Source organism: Triturus cristatus, chromosome 2_2 (genome assembly GCF_964204655.1).
Source record: "Triturus cristatus chromosome 2_2, aTriCri1.1, whole genome shotgun sequence".
NCBI classification, from domain to species: Eukaryota; Metazoa; Chordata; class Amphibia; order Caudata; family Salamandridae; genus Triturus; species Triturus cristatus.
In genome coordinates, this window is record NC_140582.1 from 1,265,200,357 (window position 1) to 1,265,227,859 (window position 27,503).

At 48.8% G+C, this 27,503-nt stretch overlaps 1 protein-coding gene across 1 annotated transcript in view; it reads right to left on the reverse strand.

The window, feature by feature from the left end:
* Positions 1 to 27,503, reverse strand: part of LOC146863561 (CD5 antigen-like) — a 1,059,357-nt gene that overhangs the window by 752,369 nt on the left and 279,485 nt on the right. The window contains exon 3 of the mRNA XM_085643023.1: positions 1,132 to 1,449. Coding sequence (XP_085499149.1) covers positions 1,132 to 1,449 — 318 coding nt within the window. The remainder of the gene's footprint in view (positions 1 to 1,131; positions 1,450 to 27,503) is intronic.

Here is a 27,503-nt window from a genome sequence, read left to right on the forward strand (position 1 = left end):
CGACTCGCAATTTGCAACTTGCAAAAGTGAATGTACAAAAATGTCTTAGACACTGTTTGTGATTCCCAATGGGGTCGCAAATTGCATGACTCATTAATATTCATGAGTCAAGGCCAATTTGTGACCCCATTGGGAATGGCTAGCACTCACAGGGATGGTGGCCTGCTGGGGTCAGCAGAGCACGATGTCTGGGACTGCTTTTTCAATAAAGCAGTTTTTGTTTTTAAATGCAGCCCGTTTTTCTTAAAGGAAAATGGGGTGCATTTAAAAAAGGAAAATTCAACTATTCAGTTTCATTTTTTAAGGGCAGGCAGTGGTCCCTCTTAAAAAATATTTTCTCACAGTCTCACAAAGGGGAAGGGGTCCCCAGGGGACCCCTTCACATTTGCGAGTGGTTTACCACCAACTTGAAGTAGGTGGTAAACTGCAAGTGTTTTTTGAGAGCAAATGCGGTTTCAAAACAATAGTACATGCCATTGAGACTCACTATAAGGAAGGGATGCCCCTTCCTAATAGCAAGAGTCGCAAACGCTATTTTGTGAATCAGTGACTCGCAAAATAACATTTGTACATGCTTGGACCCTTTTATGCGGTCTCAAACAGGCCGATCTCCCATTTGTGACTGCAAAAAATGGTCGTACATCTGACCCATAATGTCCTCCTAAATTGTGGGAGGTGTGCGGGTTAAGGAAGATCTACTTGGCAGCAATTAAAGGTTGGACCTGTTTAAAAGTAGCAAAAATTATCATACGGAAGCTATGCGAGATACTGGCAGGTGGTTGGTTTGGGTGAAAATGCTATGGTTGTGTGGATTCTGCGAAAAAAAATATAATCAAAATCCAATTTCACTATAACCATGTTACCTGAAAATGCCCTAAAGTCTACCTTACTCCCAACGTATTCCTGGGTTCACAGCCTCTGGTTACAGACCAGTCCTCGTGTCCACCATCTCTGTGGACCATGTTTCCTCCTCAGTCTGCTCCCACTTGCTCCTCACCACACTGTAATGCCCTCCAGTTTACTGTACAGCACTCTGTTACTTTGATGTTAGCTTTGCTTTACAAAGATGCAGATACATTGTTTACATCTCTTACCAGGAAGTGAGATCTCATAATACTGATTGTTTCTTACCTGTGCAGCGCACTCCTGCGGACTTCGTGGTATCGCAATCCTGAGGTATCTTGGTGGTGTAGGGACACTCTGAGAGCCTGTGTTCATCTCCATTGCACTGTACATTTGAAATCAGTACTGGCTCATATCTATTTTTAATAAATGAAGATCCAGTTGTTGCTGAAACTGGAGCCCCACATCCCACCTCTCTACAGACCACTGCAGCATCCTTCATGTCCCACTGGTGGTTACACACTCTTCCCCATTCACGGTCTTTAATCCGCAAAAAACCAACACAGGGATCCTTGGAATGCGTCAGTTCAACTGGCATAAAGTAATCTGCAGAAACAGAAGAAATGCAAATCATTCTCATTCTATAAACCCTTTCACTGCCTGGATATTTACAAACCCCTGTGCCAGAGTGTTTGCTAAAATATCAGCATTAGAACTTTCCAAGCATGAGCTCACACAATACACTTATAAAACAGTACATTTTTTCGTTACATTCAGGGCGACCTGCTGGCGTGTAAACCTCTCATCAATATCTCTTTTCACCCTTCAGTTTTACTCACACAGGAACGTACCTCTGCCATAGAATGACCCAAATCAGCATTCGCCTGCATCCTCAGGGTGTGGTTTTCCATGTGTTTGAGTAGGAATCCACACTAGACACTCAGGAATCTTTTTAATACGAGGAAAGTTCATTGGTGACACCAGTGGTGTAACATTAGCCCCAGCAACCCCAGGGTGTGCGGGGGTGACTGCTCTAGGGGCACCCCTCTGGCACTGTGCACAGGTTGCAGGTCCCTGGTCTGAGAGCTCCTGACTAGGTGCGGAGTGTGAGGGGGGTTCCCTGTTACACCTTTGGGGGACACCAGTGGTGTAACATTAGCCCCAGGTGTGTGCAGGGGTGACTGCTCTAGGGGCCCCCCTCTGGCACTGTGCACAGGTTGCAGGTCCCTGGTCTGAGAGCTCCTGACTGGGTGCGGAGTGTGAGGGGGGTTCCCTGTTACACCTTTGGGGGACACCAGTGGTGTAACATTAGCCCCAGGGTGTGCAGGGGTGACTGCTCTAGGGGCCCCCCTCTGGCACTGTGCACAGGTTGCAGGTCCCTGGTCTGAGAGCTCCTGACAGGGTGCGGAGTATGAGGGGGTTCCCTGTTATACCTTTGGGGGACACCAGTGGTGTAACATTAGCCCCAGCAGCCCCAGGCTGTGCGGGGGTGACTGCTCTAGGGGCCCCCTCTGGCACTTTGCATAGGTTGCAGGACCCTGGTCTGAGAGCTCCTGACAGGGTGCGGAGTATGAGGGGGTTCCCTGTTACACCTTTGGGGGACACCAGTGGTGTAACATTAGCTCCAGCAGCTCCAGGGTGTGCAGGGGTGACTGCTCTAGGGTCCCCCCTCTGGCACTGTGCACCGGTTGCTGGTCCCTGGTCTGAGAGCTCCTGACTGGGTGCGGAGTGTGAGGGGTTCCCTGTTACACCTTTGGGGGACACCAGTGGTGTAACATTAGCCCCAGCAGTACCTGCGATGCAGGGGTGACTGCTGTAGGGGCCCCCCTCTGGCACTGTGCACAGGTTGCAGGTCCCTGTTCTGAGAGCACCTGTCTGGGTCCAGAGCATAGGGGACCCCTCCATGTTACAGCACTGGGGGGCTCCTGCAGTATTTGCGTTTCGGGGTCTGCCAGCACTGAGGGAACCTACAAAACTCCAGACATTTATCCAAACTGGACAGAAAGGAATTGATGCGGATGGTGCTCGCAGAATCCCATGTTTTGAGTGACATAAAACTCCAGAAACTCAAACAAATGCCTAAAGTCCTCCCATAAAATATTCCCTATTTTTTTCTGATAAAAACAGTACCATGCGTTATGTAAGAGGGCCTTTTGCATGAGGCTGGAATGTGCCAACATTGTGACCTTGTGAAGACCACATTGAAGTATCCTTCACATTGTCATGGACTTGATCTGTTCCTGTGTGTTATGATACACCTACACGTGAAGAAAGGACACTGATTGGATAGTTTTTCAACCTAATAAAAAAATCAAACCACCATTGAGCTCCTCATTGGGCCACAGATGTGGGTGTCTGTGACCCAGACAGGAGTCCCACTGGGTGCATTCATTCATAGAACAAGAAAACCATAAATAAAATTACATATTTTTAAAAAATCAAAAAACAACATCTCATGAGGACATCTAGCTTAAAACCCTTGCTCCACTATATACAACTGTCTCCTGCGAGTCAGTTCTCATGATTCTCATGGAAAAGCTCTGTTGAGACCCTCTAACAGGCAGCATAATCCAGTCCGGCACAGCAGAGTATGCAGTGGAGAAAAGTAGTGCATGTTCCATCATCTCACATTCGAGTTTGCAGGCTGGACAGAAGTCTACTGCAGGGTTCAGGGCAGAAATATTTAACCATTTACTATGAAATGCATTTACACCAAGGGTCCCACATCTAAACTTCAAGTAAAGCTGCTTTACAAGAGAAGCTGAATTATAACTAAAAAGGGCAGTGTAATGTGGCCTCTACTAAGTTAGTTGCAGGAGTACAGTATTTACGTGTATCTAGCATGCCTAACCATGCAGTGTGCCTTAATCTTATTAATATAGAGTGAAGCATTAGACATTTAACTAGTCGCTTCACTGTAGAAATGAGAGAAATCATAGAAATCATGTATCAGAGTGATCTAACAACTAGAAATGATACGAAAAGTCGTAGTTCCCATGGATATTTTCTGTAAAATTGTTTTAAATATATTGCATAGGTGCTGTGAGTCAATTATTAACATTGTACTTTTATGTGCACACTCAGTTATACATTTTACGTAAACAAGAGACTTGTGTTTGCTGTGTATTTGAATGATCTATTAAGTTAGCTTAACCAAAGGCCTTAAGCATTTGGGATTTCAGTGTCTAACCTTCAACGTGAAAGTTGTTCTTGTGCTGCAATGTGCTTTTCCTTGCAGGTGCGCTCACATGAATCCATAGTCAGAGAAAGTGTTCTTGTGTGCTAGAGGTAGCCGGGTTTGGGAGGAGAGCTTTTGCCAAGGACAAGAAGAGCTAACGAGCTGGAGAGAAGCCGCTGTTCATGGTGTATGAGGAGGAGCACAACATCCAACGACGAGAGGAGCTAACGAGCAGAGGAGAAGCCTCTGTTCATGGTGTACCAGGAGGAGCGCAACATCCAAGGACAAGAAGAGCTGACGAGCTGAGGATAAGCCTCTCTTCATGGTGCTTCAGGAGGAGCGCAACATCCAAGGACAAGCAGAGCTAACAATCTGAGGAGAAACCTTGGTTCATTTTGTATCAGGAGGAGCGCAACATCCATGGACAAGAAGAACTAACGAGCTGGAGAGAAGACTCTGTTCATGGTGTATCAGGAGGAGCACAAGATCCAAGGACGAGAAGAGCTAACGAGCTGAAGAGAAGCCTCTGTTCATGGTGTACCAGGAGGAGCGCAACATCCAAGGACGAGAAGAGCTAACGAGCTGAGGAGAAGCCTCTGTTCATGGTTTATCAGGAGGAGCGCAACATCCAACGATGAGAAGAGCTAACTAGCTGAGGAGAAGCCTCTGTTCATGGTGTATCAGGAGGAGAGCAAGATCCAAGGACGAGAAGAGCTAATGAGCTGGAGAGAAGCCTCTTGTTAGAAATGGGATTTCTGGTTGGCTAGGGCTTGCGCCAAAGCCAGGCAGAAACCACCACTCTAAGTCAGGGCTGGGGAGTTACACGTCAAGATAACCCCTGGTCACCCCCTTGGTAGCTTGGCACGAGCAGTCAGGCTTATCCCGGAGGCAATGTGTAAAGCGTTTGCGCGCGCACACAGCAACAACACCCTAGGCCCACCACAAAAGAAACTCCACACAAGGTTATATATAAAAAATAGCCTTTGTATTATAATAAACACATTAGATGATAATCACATAATTTACACTGTGCCAACTGGCACTGGGCAGAATTTTACAAGGGACTATTTACCCAAGACAGGGCCACATGGACCACTGCCAGAATTAGCACAAATCACCAATAGTAAATGTAGAACATATACCCATGGAAACACAAAGTAACTGTAGAGCACAACCAGTAACTACTGGCGCAATAATGACCTCACCGTCATCACACTAGCATCAGGTATAAAACCTATCCTGCATCCATCACAGGGGCATAAACACATTTATGCAAGTCCTCATCAGTCTAACGCATTAGACCTAACCACCTAAGTAACTACTCTAGGGGCGTACATAACACAGGGAAGTACAATCTCCCTAACATCAACCTAAACAGGTAAAACAACCTCCTAGGCAGAAATCCTATCTAGAGGCATAAAATACAGGGTGCGCAAAACATGCTATACACAGTACATTTCCTAACACCCAATCACATTAGCATGAATCGCAATAACTCCTCCATCACATTAGGGTCCAGGTCGCACCAGAACCTAAACGTAGCAGCTGCCCACTACTTGCTGGGCAGCTGGGGACAAGCACAGGGCCTAAACGCTGCAGCTGGCACTAAGTGCTGCGCAGCTGGGGAAGGCAAATAGGAGGCATGGGCTCTCCATGGCCCTGGAGACAATGTCACAACGTTGGAGCCACCTAGGCTCTAAGACAACATGCGGTCCCGTTGGAGCCTCACAGGCTCTTAGACAATGTGCCCCGTCGTTGGAGCGCACCAGCGCTCTAAAACACACAATGTCCCCGTTCGTTGGAGCCATCTGGGGCTCTTAAACAATCATGCCCCCACGGAGCCACACGGGGCTCCTGAACACAACCATTCTCCCCAGAACTACAGTGGCCCGCTACGGCGGCGCCACTGGCAAACCTGGCCCCCTCGTTGGAGTGCCACTCGCGCTCTTACGAATACCGAGGCCCAACGTTGGAGCGGCCCACTGCACACACGGGGCCGCTCTGACTCGGTGCCTCGCACCGAACACCAAACCTGCTCCCTCTGCGGAGCGTGAGGGAGGTACAGCCCTTACTCACCGGGCTGTTCTTCACCCGGTCCCTCTTCCGGGACCGGTACTTCTCTGGAGGCGGCAGGCGGCAGGCGGGGCTCTCTCTTCCTCACAAGAGCCTGGCTGAGGATTCGGCCGCCCCCTTCTTCACCCGGGCCCCCTCCTGGGACCTGGGACTTGCTTCGACCAGGCCAGCACTCCGCGGGGCTCTCCCTTTCACACAGGAGCCCCACGTCCCGTCACCGGACTTCCTCATCTCCCGGCCCTGCCCACGTCCGAGGCAAAACGTGCCTGACTTCCTGCTGGGCCGATCAGGCCCGAGGCGGTGGATTCGTTCCTTCTGGTGGAAAGAGGGGTAGGCTCCCTCGTAATTACGATATTTAAGCAGGGTGGGCTCCTGCTATTAAAACCTAAACAATAGGCGGCCATGTGGGGTGGGCACCCACTATTAAATATAAAAATAAGCGGGGTGGGCTCCCGCGAGGCCGGCATCATGGGGGAATCCCTCCGCTGGGGATTCCCTCTCTCGCTCGTCGTGCAGCGCCATGCTGCGAGGCCCACGCGCTCCCAGGGCGCTTGGCAGGCTGTAACAAACCTTGGTAAAGGGAAAAGTTCTAAGCAGTCCTGGGCATCAGAAGATGGAGCAAAGCAGCTCCCAGCAAGGGAAAGTCCTCCAGGTATCCAGGGGCTGGGCAGGGCAGGGCCCAGGGAGGCAAGCCCTCCCCTGGGCCCCAGCAGCAGCACGCCCCTGGTAGATTGGAGTCAGAGCAAGAACATTTTCATGGGGTCACAGCCCCTCTTTTATACACCAAATCCTTTGTTCTCAAAGGTGCAGGGAAGGGGCGAACCAGATAAAACTGGTTCTTGAGCACTTTGTTTTGCTCAGCCCCTCTCCCTATTCACAGCACAGGCCAGGGTCATCAGTCGCACCACAGGGGGCGGAGCCAGCATTGTGTGGGGAAAGCCCAGCCCTATTCAGGTCCTAGGTGTACTCCTCCCACCCATCTGGCTGCTGATCTCCCCATTCACCACTGGGTGACTCCTCCTGACTCTGGGGATTTCCTAGCTCATCACATGACCTCAGCCAGCCAATCACGCGACAGGCAGTCACTGCACATTTATGCCAGCGTCTAGAAGTGGCACGTCCACACTAGACACATTGATGCCGCACACATCATCGCGCAGCATTTCATCACACGAGTCCGCACATACCAAACTCGCACCTGCACTCCCCACGCATCGGGAACTACCAGGGACACATACATTTCCCCATGCATTCCTATGGGAGGGCAGGTCCGTCTCACAAAATCATACACAGAGCGCACGCGCTTTCCACTGGGACACAGTGTGAAAGCGCCTAGAGGCCTAAAACCACTAGTACAACACAGGAAAAGGCTAGGATACTGCAAAAAGCTCTAGTGGTGAACTTGCCAGAAGGGCCAAGACCAACACAACCCCCTTCCAGCCAAAACGCAGGGTAGACCAATCACCACCGTGATGGTCTTCCCTGCTTGGGGCGATAAAACACGGACGCAGGCCCGCAACGACAGGGACACTCTCCGGTTTTACGCCATTCTGAATCAATATGGTTCCATCTTAAAAAAAAACAACCAAAAAAAACTCAGGCCCAACTAGGCTACCCCACTGGTACTACCTAGTTGTCCACGGCCAGGACCAGGCCCTAGGCCACCCAGATACCACTGGTCCTTGCCAAACCCAGAGTGGGGGGTAGTAAGCCCTGGCATACAAGCCATTCTCCACTCTCCCTCTCAGTGTAGTTCCCAACTACCACTGATCCTTCACCCTAGGGTCCGCACCCTCAGGCTGACCAGAGGTCACGGGCAAGAATGCCCCACCCTTCCTCTACTTCTTGGGTTCCGCACCCTCCCAGGGAAGCACCCACCAGAACACAACTCTCCCACCAGTTCAGGACCTCTCTCCATCAACTGGTCTACCACCTGGGATCCAGGGGGTCAGAGGCGAGGACTCCCTCCCTCTGCACCCCCTTCCACTGTAGAGCAGGGTCTCTTCACCCAAGATGAGCCTCCCCTGCCCTCAGGACAACAGCTGCCCTTACGTCCAGATCCGGAAACACCAACTACTGGCTCCCCAACCGAGGGACGTACCCTTTGGTCAGATGCCTGGCGAACCAGGACTTAACAATGGTGACACATAACTAATGGGTCGTGTGACAGTCTGCCTGGCGCTGATCTCACTACCTCCTGTCCATCTGACAGTGCGTGCAGACCCCCCCGGTCAGAAATGGCGACACCACGGTCACTCAGTGGCGACTCAGCCTTCCCGGCTGGTCCCTGACCTACTGGTTCCCACTGGGAAATCCCTCCTCCTCTCACCCCTCCCTCTGGACTTCCTCACCCTCCCAACTGGAGCGGTACCGCCAGACACCAGGACTACTGGAGCTCTGATTACAGACACTCCACGTCCTCTAGACACTGGGAGATCCTCCTCAAATGACCTATTGGTACAGCCTAGGCCCCCGACCTGATGTTCCCTATAGAAACCATCCAGGCCCTGAGACTGGGTTCCGGGCACCTGGAGACACGCAGTCCCACCCACTCCTTCTCCACAGAGACAGGACGTGAGCCCCTACACCGAGACCTAGCTGGGCTACTCTGAACCTCTTCCACCACGCTGGGCTGGAAGACACCTCAGCCACTCCTTTTGGAATCACTCCCCAATGCAAGCTCCCTATCCCAGAGAACTCACACCCAATCAACCAGCAAGCTCCTTATTCCAGAGAACTCACACCATTCATCCACACACACACCTTCCAGACTAGTAAGACAGTTTCTACCGCCCCTGATTTCTCAACCTGACCACCACGTGACACAGGTACTATTACTACGGGAACTGGGAATGGGACATTCACAAAAATCCAGCGCATTACACATTCATCCCCAAACCCCTCCCAAGACTGGTAAGACAGTTTCTACCGCCCCTGATTTCTCAACCTGCCCACCACGTGACACAGGTACCACTACCCCGGGAACTGGGAATGGGAATACATGCACTGGACACACATCTGCTGCCACCACTGGATCCCACCCTTACTGGTGAATCCAGAAACACATTTCCACAGAAATGACATTTAAAAACAAACTTAGAACAATAATCCCTTTCCATGTGACTATCTAAATGCAGAGTTTTGTGGTGCAGCCAGCTGTCGCTGTGGTACTGCGCAAACGCAAGTCCTAATCCCACCGCTGATCACCAATGTTAGAAATGGGATTTCTGGTTGGCTAGGGCTTGCGCCAAAGCCAGGCAGAAACCACCACTCTAAGTCAGGGCTGGGGAGTTACACGCCAAGATAACCCCTGCTCACCCCCTTGGTAGCTTGGCACGAGCAGTCAGGTTTATCCCGGAGGCAATGTGTAAAGCGTTTGCGCGCGCACACAGCAACAACACCCTAGGCCCTCCACAAAAGAAACTCCACACAAGGTTATATATAAAAAATAGCCTTTGTATTATAATAAACACATTAGATGATAATCACATAATTTACACTGTGTCAACTGGCACTGGGCAGAATTTTACAAGGGACTATTTACACAAGACAGGGCCACATGGACCACTGCCAGAATTAGCACAAATCACCAATAGTAAATGTAGAACATATACCCATGGAAACACAAAGTAACTGTAGAGCAAAACCAGTAACTACTGGCGCAACAATGACCTCAGCGTCATCACACTAGCATCAGGTATAAAACCTATCCTGCATCCATCACAGGGGCATAAACACATTTATGCAAGTCCTCATCAGTCTAACGCATTAGACCTAACCACCTAAGTAACTACTCTAGGGGCGTACATAACACAGGGAAGTACAATCTCCCTAACATCAACCTAAACAGGTAAAACAACCTCCTAGGCAGAAATCCTATCTAGAGGCATAAAATACAGGGTGCGCAAAACATGCTATACACAGTACATTTCCTAACACCCAATCACATTAGCATGAATCGCAATAACACCTCCATCACATTAGGGTCCAGGTCGCACCAGAACCTAAACGTAGCAGCTGCCCACTACTTGCTGGGCAGCTGGGGACAAGCACAGGGCCTAAACGCTGCAGCTGGCACTAAGTGCTGCGCAGCTGGGGAAGGCAAATAGGAGGCATGGGCTCTCCATGGCCCTGGAGACAATGTCACAACGTTGGAGCCACCTAGGCTCTAAGACAACATGCGGTCCCGTTGGAGCCTCACAGGCTCTTAGACAATGTGCCCCGTCGTTGGAGCGCACCAGCACTCTAAAACACACAATGTCCCCGTTCGTTGGAGCCATCTGGGGCTCTTAAACAATCATGCCCCCACGGAGCCACACGGGGCTCCTGAAAACAACCATGCTCCCCAGAACTACAGTGGCCCGCTACGGCGGCGCCACTGGCAAACCTGGCCCCCTCGTTGGAGCGCCACTTGCGCTCTTACGAATACCGAGGCCCAACGTTGGAGCGGCCCACTGCACACACGGGGCCGCTCTGACTCGGTGCCTCGCACCGAACACCAAACCTGTTCCCTCTGCTGAGCGTGAGGGAGGTTCAGCCCTTACTCACCGGGCTGTTCTTCACCCGGTCCCTCTTCCGGGACCGGGACTTCTCCGGAGGCGGCAGGCGGCAGGCGGGGCTCTCTCTTCCTCACGAGAGCCTCGCTGAGGATTCGGCCGCCCCCTTCTTCACCCGGGCACCCTCCTGGGACCCGGGACTTGCTTCGACCAGGCCAGCACTCCGCGGGGCTCTCCCTTTCACACAGCAGCCCAGCGTCACGTCACCGGACTTCCTCATCTCCCGGCCCCGCCCACGTCCCAGGCAAAACATGCCTGACTTCCTGCTGGGCCGATCGGGCCCGAGGCGGTGGATTCGTTCCTTCTGGCGGAAAGAGGGGTAGGCTCCCTCGTAATTACGATATTTAAGCAGGGTGGGCTCCTGCTATTAAAACCTAAACAATAGGCGGCCATGTGGGGTGGGCACCCACTATTAAATATAAAAATAAGCGGGGTGAGCTCCTGCGAGGCCGGCATCATGGGGGAATCCCTCCGCTGGGGATTCCCTCTCTCGCTCGTCGTGCAGCGCCGTGCTGCGAGGCCCACGCGCTCCCAGGGCGCTTGGCAGGCTGTAACAAGCCTTGGTAAAGGGAAAAGTTCTAAGCAGTCCTGGGCATCAGAAGATGGAGCAAAGCAGCTCCCAGCAAGGGAAAGTCCTCCAGGTATCCAGGGGCTGGGCAGGGCAGGGCCCAGGGAGGCAAGCCTTCCCCTGGGCCCCAGCATCAGCACGCCCCTGGTAGATTCGAGTCAGAACAAGAATATTTTCATGGGGTCACAGCCCCTCTTTTATACACCAAATCCTTTGTTCTCAAAGGTGCAGGGAAGGGGCGAACCAGATACAACTGGTTCCTGAGCACTTTGTTTTGCTCAGCCCCTCTCCCTATTCACAGCACAGGCCAGGGTCATCAGTCGCACCACAGGGGGCGGAGCCAGCATTGTGTGGGGAAAGCCCAGCCCTATTCAGGTCCTAGGTGTACTCCTCCCACCCATCTGACTGCTGATCTCCCCATTCACCACTGGGTGACTCCTCCTGACTCTGGGGATTTCCTAGCTCATCACATGACCTCAGCCAGCCAATCACGTGACAGGCAGTCACTGCACATTTATGCCAGCGTCTAGAAGTGGCACTTCCACACTAGACACATTGATGCCGCACACATCATCGCGCAGCATTTCATCACACGAGTCCACACATGCCAAACTCGCACCTGCACTCACCACGCATCAGGAACTACCAGGGACACATACATTCCCCCATGCATTCCTATGGGAGGGCAGGTCCGTCTCACCAAATCATACACAGAGCGCAAGCGCTTTCCTCTGGGACACAGTGTGAAAGCGCCTAGAGGCCTAAAACCACTAGTACAACACAGGAAAAGGCTAGGATACTGCAAAAAGTACTAGGGGTGAACTTGCCAGACGGGCCAAGTCCAACACCTCTGTTCATGGTGTACCAGGAGGAGTGTGAGAAGGTGGCCTGATATATGCTGTCCACTAGTTCTAGTGGGCACCTTGTCTCAGTCCAAACAACCCCTTATGGTGAATGGTTAAAGACAATCTTATATGAGGCTATCCTATTGATAGCTATGGAGAGCAGCCTTCAGGCTAAGTCTTGAAGGAATGTAAAGCAGCTTGTTTTACCAGTCTATAATCTCTTGAATGAGCAAATGAAAAGACAACCACACCAGGTATATATTCAAAATATTTGTATTTAAGGTGAAACACACCTCTCTAGTCTCTTTATGAGACTGGAGTTCAAAGTACTTTAGTTACAAGTGATCAAGCATCAGTAAAAGCACAAATACACGTTTACTAAAAAAGTGGTATAAGAACCACGACTGTAATAGGCACTGGGCATATTGCCTCTAGAATCGCCGGGACCCCAAGGAACTACCCAAGATAGTGACACAGGGGACCCACGGGAACTGTATGCAGTGTGGAAACACAACCGCGGGTTCCTATTATCTTCTATGGGGAATGTCGCGGTTGGAATTTTAAAGATTAGGGACACTTCTAATCGAGTCAGGACCAAACCCTCTTGGACTTAGGTAGTTCTAGGTCTAGCACCCATGAGAGTACCGAAGTACTCGAGTTACCTCACCCATGGAAGCCGGGTGCATAGGTGTCTTTTGGTGTCGGGTCGCGTCGTCGATTTCAATGGAAGCCTGCAAGGAACTGTTGCTGCCTTGAAGAGGAGAAGTGTCCGGTGAGATCCAAGCCTGGATCTAGGATATAAGGAACCTGAAAGCAGAGGGAAAAGAGTCTGGGTCACTTGCCAGTGACCTAGGGCAAGATGGACCAATGCCCACAGATGTCGGGTGCTTTAGGTGAGTTGATGGGTGTCTTCACTCTTCAGCCACGAAGTCCAGGAGGCATCGACGAAGTCCACAAGCCAGATTCGAGCTGTCCCATGAAGTCTGTCGAGTGCTGCGGTGTCGGCGACCAGAAAGGACCCAACAAGCCTTGGCAACGGCAAGTCACAGGAATGCAGAGAAAGGACTGCGGTGCAACCAGCAAGGTCTGATGGACTCACCCAGCAAGCTAAGTAAGGGCAAGTCTGGAGCAACCAGAAAAGCCCAAGCAGAAGTGGAGTTGCCTTCGTGGGGACAACAATCTTCAGTGCAGGATGTGCGCAAGGCTGGGGCTACTCGGAGCCCAAAGCACAACTTCGAGGATGACCAGGAAGATAGTGTTACTGCAAAAGTTCACAGTGTCCAGGGGTCATGGTTCCACGTTTCCCACGATAGCCACGGGCCTCAGCTTTGCTGTGGACTCAGGGTAGCCTCGGGGAAGTTTGGAAATCCACCTCTGGGCATGCAGAGACTTCGGTGTCTGGTGGGAGCTTCAGAAATGCAGACTGGTCAGTTGCTTCTTTGGTGCCTGCCAAGCAGGGGAGTCACTCCTTGACCCCAAGGGAGATTTCTTCTATCTTCTAGTCGTGATAGAAAGTCGAAGGTACAGGATATATGTTGCAGAGGTTCGTACAGGGTAATCTAAAGTCCTAGGGACTGGATTCCTATACTTATACTAAGTTTAGGTGACGGACAATCTCTAAGGTCCCACCTATGGGTGGGCCTGGGGTGGTGGTGGTTACACCCCTTCCCCTTTGTTCAGTTTCGCACCAGAGCAGGGGCTGAGTGCCCCTGCAACCGGTTTGAGCTGGGCTATGCACAGGGACACCTTCTGTGCCCAAGGCAGTGTCTCAAAAGCATTCTCTGAATGCACCCACCCTGCCCCAATACACATCTGGTAACCTCCCCTTCTGTTCAACAATAATGTGGGGTCCACTCCACTTGTCCCGGAGGGCTGCTGGGGTCACAGGCTCCAACAACCACACTTTCTGTCCTGGCTGATAAACAGTCAGTACAGCCTTTTGGTCATGCCAGGTTGTTTGCAGTTCCTGGCTAGCCTCGAAGTTTTTTTTTCCTTTTTCCTGTACTCAGTGTAGGAAGGTGCAATCTGACTATATGGTTGCCCCCACTTTTTTTCCTGGTGTTTGCATGTTTTTTGACTAGTCTGGCTGGGATCCTGCTATCCAGGACCCCAGCCTATCTGCTTACTCCCTAAATGATTGGTGTGCATATTAGATGCACTAGTGATTGGATACTGTGGTACCTTATGAGCCCCTAGTATATGGTACCTTAGGTACCTAGGGCATTGGTACTTCACAGGCCTACCAGGGGCTGCAGCATGTATTATGCCACCCCTGGGAAGCATCCTCAATCTGACACCACAGGCCTGCTACTGCAGCCTGTGTGAGGTAGTGTTAGCACTCCTCACTGAGGTATAGGTTCCTATATCTCACCATACACACACATATAAACCTATCAGCCACCCCTATTGCAGGCCCTATCAATCCTGTGGGCAGGGTGCTTGGTTTACTATGTGAGGGGGTGCTTCTGCCTGAGCAGGACCCCTCTGCAGCTGGCAGAGGCTATTCTCTGTTGCTGTTTGTGGATGCGGTTAAACCATATACTTTTAAGTGTATTATAACCTCGCGGTAATTGCTAACTTTGGGATGACTGCATCAAAACATGTTGTGTTTGGTGTCAAACAACTTGGAATCATACCCCCACACCAGTAACTGGTGTGGGAGTATGATCCCACCCTTCTAGAGGGGATGACATGTACCCACTGTACTAAACGGTAGAAATCTCATAGAGCCCTGGCATCACAAAATGGATGCCACCAGCACAGACACTGGGCTGCCCTCCTGCTGCTGACCGAAACTCACAGTGGAGGAAGCCCAACAAAAGGCATCCTGTCACAGGGAGGTGTTACCACCTCCCAGACAGTATTTAGTGTATTGGAGCTGGGTGGGTGCACTCTTAGAGTGCTTTGAAGTCCTGCACTGGGGGAGCAAAAGTCTCCTCTGTGCATATGCCAGTTCAAAGCGGTCCAGGGGCTACCTGCCCCTGCTCTGGCGCGAAACTGGACAAAGGGAAGTGGGTGTAACCACCCACTACCCTGACCCTCCTAGAGGAGTGGTCATAGAGCTAGTCCCTCCCATAGCTTCACCATAAGATAGCAAGCATTGCCAATGCAATTCAGATTACCCCTGGATGACGCTCTACAAAGAAGAATCCTGGCCCTTCGACGTTCCACTACCTTTGGAAGACAGAAGAATCTCCCTTGGAGTCAAGGAGTGACTCCCCTGCTTGGCAGGCACCAGTAACTTGAATCAACAGTTGAAAACGTTGCCGCTCCTGCCGGAGTTCGAAGTCCCTGCTGCCCTGGAAGTAGATTTCCTGACTTTTTGACGGCCCCTGTGAGTACCCAGCGAAGCTGTTGTGAGTGGACCCCACGAGTGACGAGGAACAACAATACCCGGGGACAGTGCACTATTGTCGAGTGCAAACCCTAAATCATCATCTACGAAGTTGTGCTTTAGACAATTTGTGGCCCAAGTCCCCAGCAGATAGTGTACCAAAAATCACCTGCCTACCTTGCCCCGAGTGGCCGTGGGCTCCTGTGAGGTTTTTCCTGTGAAGGCGTCTTTGCGGTTGCTTGCCCGTTGGCTAGTGATCCCCACGAAGACTTTCTAATCAACTTCAAGGGCTCTCCTGGTTGCTCCAGGTCTGCCCTCACTTACCCTTGCTGGGTAAGTCCATCAGACCTTATTGGTCTGAATCATCGTCAATCTTCAGTCTACACAAGACTTGTATTTGCCAAAGTTTGTTGGCGCTAATCCGGATGCCGACACCTCCATCAGCTGCAGACGCTGTGGGACCCTCCAAGTCCAGCTGCTGGTCATTGTCGATCACTCCTGGACCTCGTGAGCGAAGAGACAAAACTACATCAACTGCCTGAATCGACGCGACATCGGTGGTCATCCATCTTGCTGGCCACCGGTCACTGGCAAGTGACCTTGAACACTGTCCCCTCAATTTTCAGGTCTTCTTCAACTTCAATCCACCTTCGGATTCCAGCGGGCGCCTCTCCAGTCATCACAAGCAGCAAGTCTTCAGTGATCTCCATTGAAAACAGCATCTCAACCCTACACCAAAAGACACCTATGCACCCGGCTTCCCTGGGTGAGGTAACTCGTGCACTCCAGTGCCCAAGTGTGTGTTGGCCCTCGAAATACTTACCTTGTAAGTGGCTTGCTTGGTGACTTTCCAGAAGTGCCCTAAACCTTTAAAATACAAACCGCAACTTGTCTTATAGAAACCAATAGGAAACCCGCGGCTGTGTTTAGACACGTCTCCCGTGGGCTGATTACTTATCTGCTAACACTGCAGAAGTGAAGCCCCAGCGATTCCCAAGGCCCTAGGCCTTTTCATTTTGCAAGTCGAGTTTGTTAAACCATTTTCTTAGTATATGGTCTGGTACGCCCCTAGGGCTCCAGCCCTATTTGTGCTTAATTTATTGAGAAGTGTTGACATTTGAATGTATACTGGTCTTCTAATCTCATAAAGAGATTAGTAGAGTGTGTCTAGAAATAAATACATATATATTTGATATATATACCTGTGTGGTGTCCTTTCATTTAGTAATTCAAGAGATTATAAGGTAAAACAAGCTGCTTTACATTCCTCAGAGACATAGCCTGAAGGCTGCTCTCCACAGCTACCACTAGTATAGCTTTCTTTATAAGGTTGTCTTAAACCTATCTGCCATAAGAGTCAAATTGGACTGGTGCAGGGTGGCAACTATAACTAGTGACCAGCATATGCCAGGCCAACTTCTCACACTCAGCCATCCGGGAGCGGAGACCAAGTACATAGTCCACTACGTCTTGCTTTGGGGGCTTGAGAGGTAACTCCCATCCTTCCTTCACCAAACACAAGGGACCCCTGACAGGGTGACCAAACAGAAGTTCAAAAGGGCTGTAGCCAACCCCCTTCTGAGGCACCTCCATGTATGCAAATAAAAGGCAGGGCAAGAGAAGGTCCCATTTTCGCCTAAGCTTCTCTTGGAGTCCTTTGATCATGCCCTTTAAGGTTTTGTTGAACCTTTCAACTAAACCATTGCATTGTGGGTGATAGGGTGTGGTGAATTTGTAATTCACTCCACACTCCTTCCACATTGCAGTTAAGTAACTTGACATAAAGTTTGTATCTCTGTCAGATACTACCTCCTTTGGAAAGCCTCCTCTTGAGAACACACTCAAGAGAGCTCTTGCCACTACAGGTGCTGTAGTGGCCCTTAGGGGAATTGCTTCTGGGTACCTGGTGGCATGATCCACTACCACCAGTATAAACCTGTGCCAGATGCTGTTTGTGGATCCATGGGACCAACAATGTCAATCCCAACCCAACCCGGTTGGAAAGTTTTAACCGGGTTTAGCCAGTGTGAACATGTCTCTCCCTCTAGAAGGGTGGAATGATACCGTCACCGCCAGGACTGGCGGGGGGGGGTAGTATTCCAAAGCGTTTGACACCAAACACGACATGTTTTGATGCAGCCATTCCAAAGATAGCATTTACAGCGAGGTTATAATGCACTTGAGAGTATATGGTATGGCTGTATCACAGAACAGCCATAAGGAAGTATTGCTTGGGCACCCTCTCACATAAAACCAAGCACTCTGCCTTCAGGATTGTCAAGGCCTGCCATAGGAGTGGCTTATAGGTTTATATGTGTCTGTATAAGGTAGTGATATAGGCAGCCTATACCACAGTAAGGGGTGCAAGCACACCCTTACCCAGGCTGCAGTAGCAGACCTGTGGTGTCATTTTGGAATGCTTCCTAGGGGTGGCATAATACATTCTGCAGCCCATGGTAGGCCTCTGAGGTACCTATGCCCTAGGTGCATAGTATACCATATACTAGGGGCTTATAAGTCACTCCAGAATGCAATTAGATATGTACCTAATGTACATGGAAACCATTTTAAAGAGGAAGCAGCTAGGCTGTGGTCCTGATTAGCAGGGCCACAGCCAGACTAAGGTAGAAAAACAGTGAAACACCAACAAAAAGTGGGGGTACCCATGTGAAACAGACTCTACTCTCCTACAAGGAGTACAGGAACGAAGGACGAGAAGAGCTAATGAGCTGAGGATAAGCCTATCTTCATGGTGCATCAGGAGGAGCGTAACATCCAAGGACAAGAAGAGCTAATGATCTGAGGAGAAGCCTCAGTTCATGGTGTACCAGGAGGAGTGCAACATCCAAGTACGAGAAGAGCTAGCAAGCTGAGGAAAAGCATCTCTTCATGGTGTATCAGGAGGAGCGCAACAGCCAAGGACAAGAAGAACTAATGAGCTGGAGAGAAGACTCTGTTCATGGCGTACCAGGAGGAGCACAAAAGCCAAGGACGAGAAGAGCTAACGAGCTGGAGAGAAGCCTCTGTTCATTGTGTAAACGGAGGAGCACAAGCCAAGGACGAGATGAGCTAACGAGCTGAGGAGAAGCCTCTCTTCATGGTGCATCAGGAGGAGCACAATATCCAAGAACGAGAAGAGCTAACAATCTGAGGAGAAACCTTGGCTCATTTTGTACCAGAAGGAGCAAAACATCCAAGGACGAGAAGAGCTAATGATCTAAGGAGAGGCATCAGTTCATGGTATACCAGGAGCAGCTCAAAATCCAAGGACGAGAAGAGCTAACGTGCTGAGGAGAAGCCTCTGTTCATGGTGTATCAGGAGGAGTGCAACAATCAAGGACGAGAAGAACCAACGAGCCAGAGAGAAGACTCTGTTCATGGTGTACCAGGATGAGCACAAGATCCAAGGACGAGAACAGCTAACGAGCTGGACAGAAGCCTCTGTTCAAGGTGTACCAGGAGGAGCACAAGATCCAAGGATGAGAAGAGCTAACGAGCTCAGGAGAAGCCTCTCTTCATGGTGCATCAGTAGGAGCGCAACATCCTAGAACAAAAAGAGCTAACAATCTGAGAAGATACCTTGGTTAATTTTGTACCAGAAGGAGCGCAACATCCAAGGACGAGAAGAGCTAACAATCTGAGGAGAAACCTTAGTTCATTTTGCACCAGAAGGAGCATAACATCCAAGGACGAGAAGAGCTAATGATCTAAGGAGAGGCCTCAGTTCATGGTGTACCAGGAGGAGCACAACATCCAAGGACGAGAAGAGCTAACGAACTGAGGAGAAGCCTCTGTTCATGGTGAATCAGGAGGAGAGCAACATCCAAGGACAGGAAGACCTAACGATCTGAGGAGAATTCTTGGTTCATTTTGTACCAGAACGAGCATAACATCCAAGGACGAGAAGAGCAATAATCTAAGGAGATGCCTCAGTTCATGGTGTACCAGGAGGAGCTTACCATCCAAGTACGAGAAAAGATATCAAGCTGAGGAGAAGCCTCTGTTAATGGTGTATCAGGAGGAGCGCAACATCCAAGGACAAGAATAACTAATGAGCTGAAGAGAAGTATTTGTTCATGGTGTACCAGGACGAGCACAAGATCCAAGGACGAGAAGAGCTAACGAGGTGGAGAGAAGCTCCTGTTCATGGTGTACTAGGAGGAGCACAAGATCCAAGGATGAGAAGAGCTAACGAGCTGAAAAGCCTCTCTTCATGGTGCATCAGGACAGGAGGAGCGTAACATCCAAGGACGAAAAGAGCTAACGATCTGAGGAGAAGCCTTGGTTCATATTGTACCAGAATGAGAATAACATCCAAGGACGAGAAGAGCTAATGATCTAAGGTGAGGCCTCAGTTCATCGTGCACCAGGAGGAGCACAGCATCCAAGGATGAGAAGAGCTAACGAGCTGAGGAGAAGTCTCTGTTCATGGTGATTCAGGAGGAGCGCAACATTCAAGGACGAGAAAAATGAATGAGCTGGAGAGAAGACTCAGTTCATGGTGTACCAGGAGGAGCACAAGATCCAAGGAGAAGAAGAGCTTACGAGCTGAGGAGAAGCCTCTCTTCATGGTGAATCAGGAGGAGCGCAACATCCAAGGACGAAAAGAGCTAATGATCTGAGGAGAATCCTCGGTTCATTTTGTACCAGAAAGAAAAAAAAATCCAAAGACGAGAAGAGCTAATGATCTAAGTAGCCTCTTTTCATGGTAAATCAGGAGGAGCGCAACATCCAAGGACGAGAAGTACTAACGAGCTGGAGAGAGGACTCTGTTCATGGTGCATCAGGAGGAGCGCAACATCCAAGGACATGAAGACCTAACGATCTGAGGAGATGTCTTGGTTCATTTTGTACCAGAAGGAGCACAAGATCCAAGGACGAGAAGAGCTAATGATCTAAGGAGAGGCCTCAGTTCATGGTGTACCAGGAGGAGCACAACATCCAAAGGACGAGAAGAGCTATCGAGCTGAGGAGAAGCCTCTGTTCATGGTGTATCAGGAGGAGAGCGACATCCAAGGACAAGAGGACCTAACGATATGATTTCTGTCTTGGTTCATTTTGTAGCAGAATGAGCATAACATCTGTTAGAATTGGGGATCTCTGGTTGGCACAGGTAGGTACTTGTGTCAGCAGGGTTCCTCTCCTCTAGTCAGGGTAAGGGGTTACACTCCTAACACAACCCCTGCTCACCCTCTAGGTAGCTTGGCGCTAGCAGACAAGGCTTATCTCAGGGCGCAATGGTTAAGCATTTGTGACCACACACAGTAATTCAATGGCAACCCCACAAATGGACTCCACACTGGGTTTTTCAGAAATAATTATTTTATATATAGGTAGACTTAGCATAAGACCAAATAACGATCCAAAGTCCCACAATACTCTTGGCAATAAGCAGTTCTTGATTCATGCGTCTTTTACAGTTCTGTGGGGTTCGTGTTACTTTGTACGGTTCGTACAGGATGAATGATGCTTACGAGCGGGGCTCACAAGCGTTGCAGACGCTCCGGTGTGAAGCGTACACCCTGTGGTGCTTACGAACGGGGCTCACAAACGCTGTAGACGCTCCGGGCGAAGCGTACACCCTGCGGTGCTTACGAACAGGGCTCACAAACGCTGCAGACGCTCCGGTGCGGAGCGTACACCTTACGGTGCAAATCGGACACAGTACCTTTATCTTGGAGAGTTCGTCACGGACGATGCGATGACAACAAGCGCGTTGTATGTTGTGATGTCTTCCTGTTACGGTGCGAGCTACGGCTCATAGGGGGCCTCAGTCACGTTGTTCTGAGGAAATATGAATATTATGATCAGTTATGTCCCCTATCTTAGACCCCAACGGCTCCATGTACATGCTACAAGTACATGTATGTTCCCTCCAGTTCCAGCTATGAAGACGCAAATACATGTGCGTCCAACGTCAACATGCCCTCTTTCAGATCCGCCATGAATGGGTCGGATATTCCGTTCCTAAGTATGAAAGGCCACCGACTTTATGTGGTTCACTTTCCACGTTTTACAGTTCAGGCAAGTAGGCCCTGAATTCTGCCATCAAGCCTTTTCCTGCCTTCTGCCTCTGAAAGCTCCAGCCTGAGCTTGCATCTGTATCCATGAACTTTGTCCTACTCCCTGCGCGGCTAACGGTGCCTGACACGGCCTGTTGCCTGCCAAAAACTGTATTCAGCCTTCAAGTTATCTGCTCCGCTCCTCATCTAATGCATTCCTGTCTAGTAGTTTAGGTAAACATCCTTCCAGCTACCGAGCAAAGGGCCCGGCTCCACTGTCTTCATACAAGTAATTCATAGCCCCGCTACCATGCCCCCTCGCATCTCATGTAGACACTTAGACGCTTGTACACGCACTAACAGTCAGTATAGAATAGATTCCGTCCGAGAGACCTTTCCTTCTGGATAATACAGTTCCTTAAACATAAGATATTAGATATGATTTGGGATTAGGTTGACCTGACCCCCCAGACTTCTGTCTCCACATGTAGAACTAAATGTCAATTCCCCTGCACCCTCTAGTTGCACGTCAATCACACGTCAATCACACGTCATGCGGCTGCGCGCGCATCTCTGCCAAGTATTTCTGCTGACATTGCAGGATTCTCTTATGGATCCGCCCACTTGTGACATCACTTTCAATGACGTTTCTAATATACGCCTATTGTCACGCCTTTCTTCATTACGTATGTGTATTCTTATCTGTATTATCAGCTGTTACGCCTCCTGCATCTGTCTCAATGTAATGCTTTTCTTATATATGTTGTTACTTGTCAATAATGTATCGCCTATCCCTTCCTGAACCTTCGTGGTGATGGAATAAGATGCCTATGATTCGAATCATAATTCCTTTGTAGAGGAATAAAGCCTTTTAGAACCTCTAATACCACGGATTCTGCCTCTTATTTTTACTGAGTTATTCTTACTAGACTTTACCGCATAAAAATAATACAGGTAATTTAAATATTTACCACATAATTGGTGCCCGAACAGGGACTCTTTCTCATCTCACGCGCCGGATGTGCGTTGCAGGCCCGGTCTCCTGCCACAGCTGGACGGACAACTACGCGTACCCGCAGGATTTCCTGTATCTCCCTCCGGCCGAGCGGGGGTGACTGAGGCTGCGATCAACACCCAGACGAGGCGGTGAGAAGTGCGAAGTATCCCGACCAGAGCCTAGCTGAGAGAGCAAGATCCGAGGTATACAGAGGCCCGCCAGGTTCCGAAGTTCCGAGTCGAGTCGAGTCCAGTCCGATCCAGTTCAGTTCAGTTCCGAGGCCTTCTGTTCCGTGCTACCCGGTGAGTACCATTGCCGGGGAGGCATTTAAACGTGCACATTAGTTTGTGCCGGTCAAGACGGGTTTGGGTACACAGATCCGGTCTGCACTGTTTCAGCAGTGTATCTGTACTGTTTAGCAGTATATCTAGTATGTCTTATACATAATCCAGTATTGTCTAGTATTAGTGTTATGTCAGTAACTAGTTTTCTTCTAATTATCATTGTTCGTTCTAAATGTTAAATGTTAAATGTTTTAATATGTTTTAAAAATCGTGGTATAAATGAGTGGTCATTGTTGTGTTTATTGTATTAATTATGTTCAGAATCAAGTAACAAGGTTTAAAGATGCCGTTCTTTTCAAAATTAAGACAGATCAAAACTAGAAAAGGGGTACTCGAAGAAGCTGTTCCCATTCCACCTAGGGACACCCCAGGGTACTTTATGTACCATAAGCATGGCCTATATGCCGTATTATTTCTTGATTTATGGGTGGACTACACCAAGGACCTAGCCGAAAGTCAGAGGTGGCCCGCAGCTGGGACATGGGATGCAGATTGCATCATGAGAGTCGAAGAAGAATTATGGAAAAAGAAAGCCAGACAGTCACAGAAAGATGCCATTGAATTATGGCGTAAAGAATCACATAGACGCACAGAGAAAGCGCTCAGATTAGAAGAGAAGAATAGGGAGAATTCAAATAAAGTCCGAGAAAATCTATTAATTGAGGAAGGTACCCGAGTAAAATCAGAACAGGTAGACAGACAACGAAACACTCTTATGAATGGTATGTATCCTCTTCTGGCCGAAGGGTTACCTAAGGCCACCCCAGAAATACCGAAAGACTTGACACCTCCATTACTCCCGTTAAAAGCACATCCCAAGACCGCAAAAGATATTTTCCTATCTTCCTATTTAGACGATACAGCTCCCGAATATGTTAATGTTCCGTCACACACACCGCCTGTCGGTGGTGCTCAACGCCAAGATCATCCGTCTGTACCTCCGCAACAACAAACTCCTACACACATTCCAACAGGCCCATCTGTTTCTACCGCTTTTCCCGCATCTACAGTTTCTATCTTACATCCAACAAATCCTTTCGTGCCCAGCACCTCAGACGGTGCTACAGGAGGTACGACAGACATTTTCGCCACACCACCCCGAGGAAATAAATTATCCCTTAGAGATTTAGCATACCAACGTACACCTCAACTAGCAACTTCCGACATGTTTAAAGAGCATCTAGTGGATTGTAGATATGATCCTGTGCCCGGTAGACGGGACGAAATGCTGCTGTCATCATTACGTATACGACGAGCTTCAAGGTATTTAGCGACGCTACCAGGAATGACGGCACATTTAGATAATATATATCACTTTGTCCAATCGGGGCGAGGCCCTGAAAGTATTAACGAAGCCATGGAATACCAGAAAGCGGATGTACAGAGGCAACTGTTACGCTTCTTCATAAACTGTGTGATCAGAAACCAAGATAGGCCTGGGGTTGATCAGGATGAGATGCAAAAACTTACCAGATGGGGTCAGAATATATCAGAAGGGAAACATGATAAACAGACATGTATAGTAGCTATGTGCCGAAAGATCCGCAAAGAAGTAGAACGAATACATAAAGAAAGATTAGAGACAGACAAACCTGAATCAGAGGGAGAGGAGGAGGAAGAATCAGAAATATCCACAGGACAATTAGAAACGATGGCTTATGTAGGTAGAGGAAGATCTTTTAATAATACTAGAGGCTTTAATGATCCAATACGTCCGATACGTCCAGAATGTAACAGAAATTTTCAAGCCCCTATGTTAAATATAAGGTCTCCTGAACACTTATTCCAGGCTGCTGATAAATTACTCCGAGACCGAAGGGGGTATCATATGCTCGATTCCATGGATGAACAAGAATTAGCCAGGTCAGCAGTACAATGGGCTGACAGTCCCGGAAAATATAGTGATGATGCGCTAGCACACACGTTTTTGAACCTTACCCCAGACGAACAGCGTTTAGCTGGTATATACATGATTCAACACCTCCTTATATTATATAAAAGCCAACACTCCGATCCTGGTCCCCTACCTGACATATTGACAGAATTACTCACGAATAGATGGAGAGGTTCAGGTACTGATTTAATTAAAGAAATTCTAGAATTTCGAAACCAGTATATTGTTTTCGTATGCCCAGAACATGTTTCAGTTCCCATCAAGGAAAGAATAACGTATTACATGGACAGACAGAATCCCTTACGCGAAGTGCACCCCATCAAAATTGATGACGAAAATTTTAAACGCGTGTTTGTGTACACGCCCATAACTAAAATTGAATTATTGGAAATGAAAAAAGTAGTACCTAGCCATGACAAGGACCCAGCAGGTTTCCACCGTGAGATAAAAGACATGTTACTCATGGGAGAGTATACCTACCCCGACATTATGAAAATATTAAAAGTATTAATGCCTGCCGGTATTTACGAAAAACTCAAAGAAAAGGACTGGGAGGTGGGAGACCAAAAGATAGATTGGACAGCATTAGAAACGGAAGAAAAGGCCCGAGCTCCAGGTTCAGGGCTTGGGGAAAAGACTACAGCATTACCAGGATTACTAGTGCAGGTACTGCCACGTTTATTAACTACGAAAAAGGAAGACTGGGGTGCAATCTCAGCCTGTAAACAAAAACAAGATGAAGACACTAGTGATTTCTATTCCCGATTTGAAAAATGTTTTGGTATTAATAGTGGCATAAAAGCAAGTAGCGAGTCGTATCCACATCTGTTTGTGACAAAATTAGTTGAAAATTCCCTGCCCCAAGTTAAGAATAGAGTATTGAAATTCGAGAGTACCTGGCAAGGTAACACCCCGTCACAGATGTTACAAATGTTACAATACCACCACAATAGAATTAGAGAAGAACAAGAACATGAACAAAAACGTATGAAAGACACGAAAATGAAAATGCTTGTTGCCCAGTCAGTTCCAGCTGACAGTCATAGACAGTCCAATGATTCAGTGGGTCCTGTAAAAGGGACATGCAACTATTGTAAACAGCCAGGTCATTATATACACGATTGTGCAGTTCTGAAACATAATATCTCCACGGGTAAAACCCAGGAGAGACCACGTCCACCTAGACAGGATCAGATCCAACAACAAGCCCCTCAGCATGCACAATCTAGGCCAGCTCCACAACAGGCAGCTCCACAACAGACCGTAGCAACATCACAGGCGCAGCCTATTGCTGCAACACAAACAACGACACAACAGATGTACCAGTATGCACAAACTGACTATCCCGATTATCAACGATACACATGAAATAGCCTAGAGAAGGAATTTGGCTTACCCCTTATTGAGGTTCCTGTAGATCAAGAGGGACCTTATGTACATAGTGAAGTATTAGGGAAAGACAGAAAGTTTTTACTCGATACAGGGGCAAGCAGAACAACTATAAGTCGTAGCGAAGTTCCAGGGGCACCCCTCTCAGGGTCACAGAATATTTCCCTTGGATTCTCAGGAAAACCTATCATTAATGAAGTATCGCAACCCCTTCCACTTACGGTTGGTCCATTGACACGAACTACAGATTTATTGCTTACTAAATCATGTCCAGAAAACTTGTTAGGTATAAAAACATTGAAAGCTCTAGGAGCTATAATATGTTGTTCTCCGGAAGGAGTACGATTATTTTTACGTGACTTTAAAGGACACTACGTGTCCAGAGACATGGACCACCGGTTACAGAATTTACCTACACATTTATGGGCACAAGGCCCCACTGATGTTGGTTGCATGAACATTACACCATATCGAGTCACACTCAAAACAGGAGTGGTACTACCACGAATGCGACAATACAAGCTACCCCCAGATGCTGTTGTGGCTTTGCTGCAAATCATTGACGAGCTCATTTCACAAGGAGTGGTTGTGGAAACCGACTCCAATGTATGTAATTCCCCGATAATTCCGATTCTTAAACGAACTGATCCAAAAGCACCGCCAGTATATCGATTAGTTATTGATCGGCGAGAGTTAAATAAATGCATTGTACCACAATACCCCGTGGTCCCAGATATCTCTTCATTACTAACAGCTATTGATTCTAAAGCAACGTTCTTTACTGTAATTGATCTCAAGAACGCCTTCTTTAGCGTCCCAATCGATCCGGAAAGTCAATATTTGTTCGGATTCAGTTTAAATGGACGAAGTTTTAAATTCGCACGCGCACCTCAAGGATTCACAGAAAGCCCCAGCATCTATAGCCAAGCACTGAAAAGAGAACTTGACAGTATCCACATGCCAGTTAACACTGCCCTGCTTCAATATGTCGATGATATGCTGATCACCGCCCGAAGCGAACCAGAATGTGAAAAAGCATCACTAACGGTTTTACAGTTCCTAGCCGACAAGGGGCACAAGGTGTCCCCTTCTAAGCTGCAATTCTGTGTCCAGCAAGTTGTGTACCTTGGGCACTTACTGTCCAAGGGGGGAAGACAGCTTACACCTGACCGCATCCAGTTGATTGTTAACATGCCGCCACCCAAGACACAAAAGGAGGTGCGGGCTTTCATAGGCCTCACTTCGTACTGTAGGCAGTGGACCCCTCAATATGCATTTCTAGCAAAACCACTCATTCAGTTGACTACCCAGGAGGCAGCGACATCGACTGTCCTCCCTTGGACTCAAGAACATACACAAGCCTTTGAAAGCTTGAAGAAAGCTTTATGTAAAGCACCCGTTTTAGCAACACCATGTTACAGCAAACGTTTTACACTTTTTGTTACAGAACGTGAAGGTACTGCTTTGTCAGTACTCACTC